Raw genomic sequence first — 12,881 nt, 5'->3', positions numbered from 1 at the left:
CTCTCGCTGAAACGCACACACCCATATCTACAGCTATTCAGAATCGATCCTGACTCTGTGTTTTTAAATGGATAAAGTAACTTTGTGTACTATTGGTTTTTAACACAGACTTAGCTGGTTGTGATCCACATTCCTCTCTGGCACAGCTCCTTGGTATTCACACTGGACTGTCTACTCCATTTTAACACTTCAGCCTCTGAGATATACAGCAATGCTGAAACATGCTTGCTGACAAATAAATCTCCAGCTTAAATGTTTTATGTAAGTCATGTTAAGTAGTTTTTCATTCAATGTAAATATACTTAAAGGAAAGCTGTAGTAAAGCTAAAAAATATAAAAAATAAAAAAACAAACGGTCAATAATAACAATTACTATTATTATGATGTATGTATTGTTAGATAAATAATTTCACATTAGGCACATGTAAGCTTGTACACGTGTCAGTGTTACCAAGTTCATAATGCTTTAATTAAAAATAGAACCTGTAATAATACTACAGCACATATTGAAACATGGAAATATGTGTTCAAATGTCAGAATACGTATGACGATTTTGCTAGCAAAGTTTAACAATTGCATGTGCATGAACAGGTTCAAATTCCCAGACCATCCATCTCTGCTATTTTAAATCTGATGGGTAAAATATCTCACTTCTTATGTGGGAATGTTACCTAATGACCTACCCCCCACCTTTAGTGCTGCTGTGGCCTTTGCAAGCATCACTTCACACCTCAGCGAAAAACACAACGAGAAGATCAGCTAAAACACAACCTCAAAATGTGGAAGCATGTCTACACTTAATAACCCTGCATCGCTATTTATTTCAATTCATCATTTCTATTCTCTGGAAGAGGTTTGTGTAATATTGAGTTGTGGTGTGAATCTGAATGCGGTTTACAGTTCAGCCCAGCACACACATTGCTATAATTCACACTGGACTGTCTACTCCAGTTTAACACTTTGGCCTCTGAGATCTAAGGGGGTATCAGCTGTTAGAACATGCTCGCCAGTAAATGAATCCTCAGATTAAATGTTTAACGAGCTGCAGGCATCCCTTCTGAAGTGCAAGGAAAGTCTGGCTCTTGACCTTCAAAGCTCTAATCCTGTTAGTGTCCAGGTCAAGTGAGCAACGGGGACAACAGTGACCACCACAGCTCAAGAGATCTGTCCAAAATGCTGGTCTGCTAATGGTTTGGTTCCAGCAGAAAACCTTTTTTTATACAGGTATTTTAACCCTTTAAGGTAAGGGACATGTGTGTCCCACAAATAGAAATGATGCTAACTTTCCAATCTTTGCGATGAGGTGGCGTGTGAAACAGGGTTTAAAATGTACTGTGTAGGTTGGATCTGCTCATCCAAACTGTCAAAAATTAAGCGATACAGTTGAAAACATTCCAGTTCTAATATTAATATGTGTGCAAATAAGTTGATGCCTGATATTAGCATTATCTTGTTTCTGACGCAAACGGTAATAATAATAACACGATCATATTTCTAAGTGTATTGGTTGAAAGTGTGATTGACACATGCACCAGGTTCCCAAATCAACACTTATCCAGGGGCACTTGTCTAAATAAGACTGAAAGAAGTGTGACGGGCTCGCACGTTCTAGGTGACACACTTCATTTGCAGACGTGTGAATCTGGGGTGCCGAGTCCATCTGAATAACACAAGAGCCCAGACGTGTTAGGGGTTAACAACGTAAATCAATGCAAATTCATTTTTGAAAAACCCTGCTCCTGCTCAAGGGAGACTCCTGCTGACCGCCCGCTAGGCCTGCTTGTTTATTCATACGAATAACAGGCAGTTACCGGTAATGTGTTTTAACAAGCAATACAGGTGGCTTAATTAGCTATTGATTTTGTTTTGTGTTTTTATATAATTGCATTCATTCCACGTTAGCAGTCACATGTTGCAAAGTTTTCATCAAACTAAGTGTACATATTGTAGCTGCGTTTAAACGATACAGCTGTATATCATGCACGGATTATGCTAAGTATACTTGTATTCATAAAAAATAACGACTTTTATGTTAAATAATATTAAATGAAAATGCATACCGAACTAATGGGGGGGGGGGGCAACAAACTCTCCTGAAAACATGAATCCCGGAATGGTTTCGTTGCAGACGGAGCTTTCCGTGATTAGCTGTTACACGATGATGATAAGCTTTATACCAAAAAAATAAAACACTAATAAAAAAACCATGTATAGTATCGTTCATCAATATTGCATCCTGACAGCGATCCTAATATTAGGTTTACTCCCTATCAGCAGTGGCAATTGCGCAAAACGCTGCGCTAACAGTACAAGACTTATTTACATTTATCCTCCGTTACATAAGCCTTTATTATGTGAATAACCCAATGCTAATATAAAGTAATACTGTATTTTTAAATTTGCTAAATAACCCATGATTTAAATAAGAATTATAAAAAATAACCCACTGGCCCAAGTGGCAGGAATACATGCATAGACAAACGGTATATACAGAATATAAATTGAGTGAGGACCTGTACTTTTGAGACACAAACCGAACCTGTTTAAGTGACGGACGTTTGTACGCAACGGCTCAACATGATGTACCTTTGGACTGGGTCGTACCTTTTGCTTTTCCCAGTTAACCAATCAGATTGCTGTAGTTTTGCATATTGAAACATCATGGCCTTTTGTGTTTTTGTTTTGGTCGGTTGAATTTAATAAAATATCATTTGTAATTGATCTTATTGAGCTATTTTGTGTTAAAGTTGTTATTCTTTTATCGATATACATATCAATTTATGTTAATTTAGCATTTTTTATTTTTTTTTAAACAACACCATAACTGCAGGAAGATGAACTGTTCAAAGGTATATATTCATAGCACGTAAACTATTCCTTTGCCCGGATGAGCCTCGGTGGTCCGGGGTGCAGGCTTCAAACCTGTAGCTGCTTAGCGGCAGAGTGGTTCAATTCCACCTTTCGGGCGACGCGTTTTAATTTTGAAATACGCAATTGCTGGTAGTTTTGCAGTACTGTACTATAAAAACTCGAGAGGTTACGCTGTTGGTTTTGTTTCATGTCGCGTGCTTTCTCAGTGCGAGTTCCCATCGAAAGCACGGCTGGGCTCAAGGTGGCAGGAGACACCGCGGGTGATATTAGGCAAGGCTGGGAACTCAAGGCTACAAATAAAAACAGGCATCAGTATCATTCAACTTAAACGTGATACATTGTATAAAAAATGTACTGAAATAACACAGTGCTGTGATTTATTACAAGTCATTTCCCTGGAACGTGTTGCATATTATGAGCCCCTCCTCTATACTGGGCTATAGGGTACAGTATATGACATGCCTGTAGTATAATAGGATATGAAGATTCATATATTGGGACTAAGTATAGGAATCAAAAACTGCTTAAACTAGTGACAATGATACACATTATTATTATTATTATCCTAACATACAACATGTCTTTCTTTAATGTGCTACTGTGCTGGGTCTGAGGATGGCTGCCCCTCTGTATGTGGTCTAATCCCTTTGATAAAATACCTTATCATACTTTTCCCTTTTCCATGTAGTTCTGTCTCCTGTGTCACCCCCCCCCCCCCCCCACCCCCCCACCCCCAGCCCACACCCCCAGCCCACACCCCCACACTCCTGTCTGTTTTATCCATGGTAGCAGGCATCTCACACCTAGTCTTTCCCAGGGACCCCCTGCCTTCCCCGTGCTCTCTCCTCTGCTGCTTTGATGTCCTGATCCGGCCTGTGAAGGTGTAACTTGGCACCTCTCAATCCATGATAAATTGAGGAGCTGCACAGCGTCCCTCAGTATATCCACCAGCATTGCCAGTAACAGAGACACTGCAGCCATGGACTCCACTGCCTCTCAGCTCCTGCTCCAGAACCACAGGACAGTCCTGGTCTACGATGCTCTGCTTGAGCAAGCCTGCGGCAGGTCAGACTCTGGCTACTACAGCGGCAGCGGCGGCCTCTCACCGGCCTCTTCCATCGACTCCTGCTGCCTTTCTCCTCCGTCTCTACAGTGTGGGGCGAGGCAGGAAGCCTATGACTGTGACACTCACTTTGGCAGCCAGGTTTACCCACAACAGAGCCTCCTTCTCCCGGTTCAGACCAAGAGAAGGTCCCGGTCCAAGTACCCTGGGAAGAAGCGGCAGAGCGCCAGCGACAGAGAGAAGCTGAGGATGAGGGACCTGACCAAAGCTCTTCACCACCTGAGAACCTACCTGCCCCCTTCCGTGGCTCCAGCAGGACAGACCCTGACCAAAATCGAGACCCTTCGCCTGACCATCCGCTACATCTCCCACCTGTCCGAGCAGCTGGGGCTGAACGAGGAGATCCCATCCCAGAGAAGGGAGGCTGACGTCACGAGGTGCCCCACTTTACCAGAGGAGCTGTTGTGCTGCCAGTCCAGCGCTGTGCCAGAGGGTGCATTGCAAGAAGAGGGAATGGGATCCTGCCAGTATAGCTCCATGCCAGTGTGCTCACAGCAGGACGAGGGAACGGGATCCTGCCTGTGCAGCTCCATGCCAGCGTGCTCACAGCAGGACGAGGGAACGGGATCCTGCCAGTACAGCTCCATGCCAGCGTGCTCACAGCAGGACGAGGGAATGGGATACTGCCAGTACAGCTCCATGCCAGCGTGCTCACAGCAGGACGAGGGAATGGGATCCTGCCAGTACAGCTCCCTGTCTGGGTCTTCAGCACAAGGGCTGGGGTTTTCTCAGGAGCAGCAAGAATACTTCCCAAGTCAGAACACAGAGCTAAGCATGCATCCAGAGTTCCAAATCCCACCTCTGTCTTTTCAAGAACAACCTCATCTGAATCAGGTATGGGAATGTCCTTTCTTTTCTAGCATTTGTTTTAAAGATATGCATTTTGTTTTCATCTAAAATAATTTAAGAAAGCATGAGAATATTCTCAGTTACTGGTTTTATAATCCTTTGTAAAACAAAAAACTATCTCTTAGTAACTCATGGGCCACTTGGCAAACGCTGTATAAATCATCCATATTGTTTCATCACCGTTCTGTATCTTTGGTATGGAAATCTGTGCAATGTTTATGTTAATATGCTGAACTGTATTTTCTACGTTCACTAAAATAACAATTTTACTTTTTGTCTTCCTCAGTTTTACTGCCATGCATTGAACACTCAGAGCCAGCCTGAGGGAGAGTTCTTCTTGCAGGAGCTGCAGCCATGCACTGTGAGGATCTGAAGAAACAGCCAGTCACATTTGAAAGAGTTGTACAAAAACATATTTATTATATTAGTAGGGCCTATATACTATAACACAGCACAATGTGTTATAGAGATCAAATATTTATTTTATTTAAGCATTTCATTTTCAAATTGTTGTGTTTATCTGAATCTATATATTTATTTATTATGTATATTATGTGAGTTTAATAAAGCCAGAAAACAAAACAAAAAAAAAATACACGCTGTTGAATTGTTTTTGAAATAATCATTTTACATGTTGTCTTGCAATAGCCCAACAGCTGCAAAGCATCCCAATCTACACACATCACGCTATAGGCTGTCAGTATTACATGCGTTAAACGGATTCCTGTTAGCTTTGTTTCCAAGTTACTAAAGAATTTTGTATTGTACAAAGATGAGTTATTATTATTGTTATTGTATTAAAACTTACCAAATATAACTTAATAAGATAAATAAATAAATAAATAATAAAAACACGCAACGCCAGACATTACAGTAACAAACAGGCATGGAAATCTAAAGTTTAAATAAATACACCAAACAATATGAAATCCACGAGCTACTCAGCATGGGGTCCGGTAATTGCCTTTGATACACGAGCGGCTTGCTGTTTCTCGTTTTCTCTTGAAAAGAAAACACAGTCCGTGTTATTCAGGCTGGGAAGCGGTTCACTCGGGGAGGCCTGTGGAAGTGTCAGGTCACAGCTGAACGTGCTGGACGGATCTCGACAGCTACAGCTGCGCTTATCTTCTTGAACCGTAGTATCGCAATAACACAATCCAAAATAAAAAGAAATGCATGCCTTAATAAAACAATACATGCATATCTAGTAATAAATCCGTGTCTACCTACAGACTACCGTTAGGTGATTCATAGTACAAGCTGATAAACTCCAAGTGACCCGTTCTGACCCTGTGATAATTACCAAGTATCTCACACCGAACCCAATGCCGTGGCCTCCATGCAAATACATATAAATGAACAGAGCTGCATCCTCCGCCAAGGAATCAGCAGCACTGTTCACCTGTAAGCAGCGTGCGTAAACAGATATCTGTACCGACTTCACCCGCAAGGAGGAATTGAGCCGCTCTGCCGCTAAGCAGCTCCAGGTTTGAAGCCTGCACCCGGGCAATGCTAACCTCTGCGGGCTGATGAGGACGAATTCCCCTTTACAGTGATATATTTTAAGTGAACAAATATATTGTCATTTAACGCGTATGCTGTCGAACTGAAGCTGAACATTAGTATGTGCTTTCGGTATAACTCAAATTGTATCGATTCCAAAACGCTGCAGTTTCTTTAAAGATAAATAAATAAATAGATAAATAAATAAATAAATAAGAAAAATGAAACGCAGTAAGGTGTCGTGCAGGAATATGCAAAATAAAGATGACTGAATGACGCAGAAACTTTGTTAAATTTGATTCATTTATCCATAGAAATACTTCATACCAATACGACATGGCTTAGAGTTCTGGGAATCACATAATCTCTGTGTCAAGCCTGTCTGTGTTTATATTTTTATTTTTATTATCATTATCGTTTTAAATAAATTCATGTGTATCGCTAAGTTTGATTTAAATTCACATTTATAGTACTTGTTTTTTAATGTGTGTTTGTTGTTAATAACATTTAGAGCGACTCACCTGTAATAATATTTAAAGTAAGTAACGCGTGCAGTTTTACATTTCCATTGCAGAACCTCGTTCTCTCGTTGACACGTCCGGCTCTTGCGTAAACACAGCCGCAGAGAAGGTGTGAAACAGTGACGCGCCTGCAGCACTGGACTGACTGGAGTGAAAATACTGCCCTACAGATAGATAGGTCATGGATCGGCACGTACGGGTCTATTATTGTGCAAAGGTAAATAACAAACTCTAAATAACTGCTCATCAGGAGCTGTGATTGTCTTTACTCAACACATTTCCCATTTACACAAACACACATTCTATCAATCAGTCTATCAGTCTATCTTAAATACATTCAAAAGCCATCGCTCATGGTTCACTAAATGTCTTTTTTTTGCTCACCTGAAGAGGACATTTTGAAAGCTAGTGTATATATGTTCAATACATCTTTCCTACAAACATTCCCTCTATCTATCTATAGAGCCATTGCTCACTGTTTACCATTATCTTCAGGACATGAATTCATACTGTAGGCTGTTATGATTGTTTCATTAATATTAATAAGACACACTGTAGCTGTAATATTCTTATTGATTTATTTGGCAGACATCTTTATCCAAGGGGATTACAAGTGTTACAGGGCAGGACAGGGTTCCAATGTTTCTCCGTGTGTTCTGGAAGAGATGCTCATTCTGTAGCTCTGGCATTGAAGCCTGATTCACTGTTAGACACCCTCCCTGCTGTTTAACCCATGGGTGACAATCTAATTTCCTATTTGACACAATCACGTTGCTTCCTAATGCTCCTTTTCTACTCTGTCTGAACTTCCACTCTTTACAACAGTCAAGACGTTACTCACAATCAATGACAACATGTTTCAAATCTTTCAGAGTACACACTGATCATGTGGTATAGGGAGCTCAGAAGCGTAACTAGCCTGCCTGCATGCTCTAGCTGCTTGTTGATCAACATCATTATTGCAGAGGAGTGTGTTTCCACATTTTAAAAATGGTAATGAATGTGGATTGAATCCCATCTCTCACAGCTATGAATATATCCTGCTCCAGCTAAACCTCACACTTTGATTCTGGGAAACTCACTTCAGGGACCCCCTGCCTTCCCCGTGCTCTCTCCTCTGCTGCTTTGATGTCCTGATCCGGCCTGTGAAGGTGTAACTTGGCACCTCTCAATCCATGATAAATTGAGGAGCTGCACAGCTTCCCTCAGTATATCCACCAGCATTGCCAGTAACAGAGACACTGCAGCCATGGACTCCACTGCCTCTCAGCTCCTGCTCCAGAACCACAGGACAGTCCTGGTCTACGATGCTCTGCTTGAGCAAGCCTGCGGCAGGTCAGACTCTGGCTACTACAGCAGCAGCAGCAGCCTCTCACCGGCCTCTTCCATCGACTCCTGCTGCCTTTCTCCTCCGTCTCTACAATGTGGGGCGAGGCAGGAAGCCTATGACTGTGACACTCACTTTGGCAGCCAGGTTTACCCACAACAGAGCCTCCTTCTCCCGGTTCAGACCAAGAGAAGGTCCCGGTCCAAGTACCCTGGGAAGAAGCGGCAGAGCGCCAGCGACAGAGAGAAGCTGAGGATGAGGGACCTGACCAAAGCTCTTCACCACCTGAGAACCTACCTGCCCCCTTCCGTGGCTCCAGCAGGACAGACCCTGACCAAAATCGAGACCCTTCGCCTGACCATCCGTTACATCTCCCACCTGTCCGAGCAGCTGGGGCTGAGCGAGGAGATCCCGTCCCAGAGAAGAGGGGCTGACAGATCCGAGGGACCCCAGGAAGACATCCAGCTCCAAGACTGCTGGCATTCAAACCAGCCCCAGCAGCCTGATGGCAATGTGAGCATGGAACCTGCAATGCCATGTCCTCTGCCTACGCTTACAATGCAGTCATGGGAGGTATGTCAATACTAGCATAGCATGATTCCAAACTGTTATTGTTATATGTTTTAATTCTATGTTGGAAGGCAAGGCCAGTTTTCCTAAAGCATGCTGTCTGTAATTATGGATGAATATGAGTTAATCTAGGATCATGCATATCTGAGTCCTGAATGATTATTCAGATTTTCTTTTCTTTCTGTCTTTGCAGAGTTACAACAGCAACAGCTGCCTCTTCACAGAAAGCGTTCCAGTGGAGTGCTGGGCTCCACAGCAGCTGTTTCATTCTGGACGGTGCTGAGAACAAACTGTACATTATAAATATATAAAGAAGAGAAATGACACTTGAATCAATCTTAACAATATTACTCTTCTCTAATTTATTCTTGTCATGTTTTTTTGTTATTGCTGTGAATTATTTATTTATTGTATTGCTCACTTATTGTATATTTGTAAATAAGATACATATGTATTTGTATTGATGATACAGATAAATAAAGGACTTAAAACATGCAATGTATTTTCTGCATCGCAACCAGCAGTGGAAATTGAAAAGACGATTCAAATTGAAATCACAATTCAAATTGAAATCACAATTCAAATTGAAAAGGACAAAGAAAACATGTTCATAGTTGAGCTGCCAGCATCTTAAAGCTGCATTGTCTCGTAAGGAAGTTCACTGCCACAGTAAAGCACCACTGCCCCAGAGCCACCCTGACACATTAATACACAGACACAGGATCTATGGGTGGAGCTGCCGTTTGTCTCTGGCAATGCATTCCTTAGGGTGTGTCTCTGCGCTCTATATTAGCAATACTCATGTGTTTGACAGCCCAGTTTGTTTATATTCTCCAAAAGTAGTTTTTGCTTTAAGCCACAGCCATGGTCCCTTGCTTACTGCTCACCTTGTTAATTACAGACTTGACTGCGCTTGCACTGTCCTCGTCTGCGTTGGGCTGCTGTTCATGGCGTTCATGCGCCATTAACAATGTCAAGACTGCGCAGTACTAATGCATCCGCATTACCTGCAGAGCACTGGTGGAGTCAGCGTCACCGTACATGGAGATATTCACTTACCCGGGATGTAACTGATATTCACCATTACGTTATGAATCATTTGAACTGAGTTGGCCTGAAGTCTTGTAGCTGTGTTCTGTTTCAGAGGAAGCTAGCCGAAGCGCTTGTCTACTTGACATAATGACCCTTACGGTTGATATAATGTATGACGTACGAGTGTTTTTGAAGATGTATGACGTATGAGTGTTTTTGAAGATGTATGACGTACGAGTGTTTTTGAAGATGTATGACGTGCGAGTGTTTTTGAAGATGTATGACGTGCGAGTGTTTTTGAAGATGTATGACGTACGAGTGTTTTTGAAGATGTATGACGTACGAGTGTTTTTGAAGATGTATGACGTACGAGTGTTTTTGAAGATGTATGACGTGCGAGTGTTTTTGAAGATGTATGACGTACGAGTGTTTTTGAAGATGTATGACGTGCGAGTGTTTTTGAAGATGTATGACGTGCGAGTGTTTTTGAAGATGTATGACGTACGAGTGTTTTTGAAGATGTATGACGTGCGAGTGTTTTTGAAGATGTATGACGTACGAGTGTTTTTGAAGATGTATGACGTACGAGTGTTTTTGAAGATGTATGACGTATGAGTGTTTTTGAAGATGTATGACGTACGAGTGTTTTTGAAGATGTATGACGTGCGAGTGTTTTTGAAGATGTATGACGTACGAGTGTTTTTGAAGATGTATGACGTGCGAGTGTTTTTGAAGATGTATGACGTACGAGTGTTTTTGAAGATGTATGACGTGCGAGTGTTTTTGAAGTTCTAGGTGTATATGTGGTTATTGCAGCGGAATGTCACTTGCAGAGCAGAATGTGGTGTCTCTCGACTTTCCTTCTAAAATGTCGGCTCCATTTTAACTGAACTGGAGCTTTCTGATCCTTTGATGGCACTGCAGCCCCCCCACACTCACATACCGATTTAAAATGTGTCGAGTTTACTTTGGAAAGCCTGATTAGGGTTAAAACACACCCAGTCATCATTACAGGTATGTGCCAATTGAAAACGTCATGTGACTTCTAAAGACTTCACGCAAACAAACCTCCCGAGGGGTGGAAAGGAAAACGGGGAAGAACCCCAGGTAACTGACACTTACAGCCCTTTGATTTCCTGCTTTAGCAAACAAATGAAGCCCATTAGCTCAGCAAACGCACTCCATAGATATGCATTCAGACTGGGCTAACTTTACACAGAGCTGGGTCATCGCTAATTATCGAATATTATCTCATTGCCTCCCTAATTCCAGTACAGTACAACAAACATAATGTATTTCACATCTTTAGTGATATTTGATTTTAAATCAACTAAAAACAGCACTCTGAAAAACATCTAGATGTGTCTGCTTGTACATGCTGTTGTGAATAATATATATATATATATATATATATATATATATATATATATATATATATATATATATATATATAAGGTATAGTTTCATAGTAAAATCGAATACATATCAAATTGATTGATTGTAAACAGAGAGAGAGATATAGCGGAGATGGATGCTGTCAGACACACGAGAAGGCTTTTAGAGCCTAGCGTGCAACTGAGGAGAAAAAGGGCATTTTTTAATTATTATGGTTGTTGTGAAAATACACATTAACAGGCTTTAGTGCGCCAATAGTAATTTAATACAAAGTTCCTTTTTCAGACTGAAGTTCATGTATCCAGGACAGTCGAGAACAGATTTGACAGACGCACTTGAATTCATAGAGGCATAAGCAATGCAATCGTACCTGTAAACAGTGCTGTCCTTCAGCGTTATCTGTGTTATTCTTTAACTCAGGTGCAGATATTTAACAAGCATGAATTGCGTTTTATCTTTTCACAAGGCCAGTTATTTTTATCTGATATTATATCACAAGGCAATTTCGATGTCATTCACATGTTTATTGAAGACAATCTGTTCAATAAACTGTAGCACAATAAACAATAATATACAATAAACTGTAGTTAAAAAATGTATATACAAGTTACAAAATAGTGTAATAAACTGATATTTCCAACTGGACGTTGTTCAGTGCCAGTATAGTATATACTGTGTTCAGGGTTTAACTGCTCTGTGTTTAAAAGCAGCCGTGTCTGGACACTGCAAGCTCTTTTAAAAGTTGAACTGTGATGATGATGTTGCTGTGGCTGTTGAGAGGGAGTGGCTCAGCTCTCCCATATCTGGATATGTTTTTACTGTAGTTGCAGTATTTTTAACAGTGTCAGCCAGTTTAACACTACAGTACTCAAACCGTTTAAATAACAGACACTCCCAGAAGGTTATGAAAACATTTCCCTGAAATCTGCAGGAGGTCTCCGTCCCTGCAAACTTCAATACAGCTGTTATTAATACAATCAGACTGAGCTTCAGACTGCTTGAGCTACACAGAGCTAGGCTGCCTCAAAATAACACACAGGAGGCACATTAGGGCTGTTTTCAGGGGGAGACCAGGACTCTCTGAACACACATTACCTGTACAGTACAGGACTCTCAAACACACATTACCTGTACAGTACAGGACTCTCAAACACACATTACCTGTACAGTACAGGACTCTCTGAACACACATTACCTGTACAGTACAGGACTCTCTGAACACACATTACCTGTACAGTACAGGACTCTCAAACACACATTACCTGTACAGTACAGGACTCTCTGAACACACATTACCTGTACAGTACAGGACTCTCTGAACACACATTACCTGTACAATACAGGACTCTCTGAACACACATTACCTGTACAGTACAGGACTCTCTGAACACACATTGCCTGTACAGTACAGGACTCTCTGAACACACATTACCTGTACAGTACAGGACTCTCTGAACACACATTACCTGTACAGTACAGGACTCTCTGAACACACATTACCTGTACAGTACAGGACTCTCTGAACACACATTACCTGTACAGTACAGGACTCTCTGAACACACATTACCTGTACAGTACAGGACTCTCAAACACACATTACCTGTACAGTACAGGACTCTCTGAACACACATTACCTGTACAGTACAGGACTCTCTGAACACACATTACCTGTGCAGTACAGGACTCTC

The 12,881-nt window shown here is 41.5% G+C and overlaps 1 protein-coding gene and 1 non-coding gene across 2 annotated transcripts; both read left to right on the top strand.

The window, feature by feature from the left end:
• Positions 1-2,882: 2,882 nt before the first annotated feature.
• Positions 2,883-2,969, top strand: trnastop-uca (transfer RNA opal suppressor (anticodon UCA)). Its single transcript has one exon. It is a non-coding gene; the product is annotated as a tRNA-Sec (tRNA).
• Positions 2,970-7,922: 4,953 nt separating this feature from the next.
• On the top strand, positions 7,923-9,048 carry LOC131700646 (mesoderm posterior protein 2-like). Its single transcript, XM_058999223.1, has 2 exons — positions 7,923-8,708; positions 8,959-9,048. The coding sequence occupies exons 1-2, from the start codon at positions 8,118-8,120 to the stop codon at positions 9,046-9,048; spliced, it is 681 nt and encodes a 226-aa protein (XP_058855206.1). The 5' UTR covers positions 7,923-8,117.
• Positions 9,049-12,881: the final 3,833 nt, after the last annotated feature.

The sequence above is a fragment of the Acipenser ruthenus genome, chromosome 24, assembly GCF_902713425.1.
Source record: "Acipenser ruthenus chromosome 24, fAciRut3.2 maternal haplotype, whole genome shotgun sequence".
NCBI classification, from domain to species: Eukaryota; Metazoa; Chordata; class Actinopteri; order Acipenseriformes; family Acipenseridae; genus Acipenser; species Acipenser ruthenus.
This window is presented reverse-complemented; position numbering and strand designations above follow the sequence as displayed.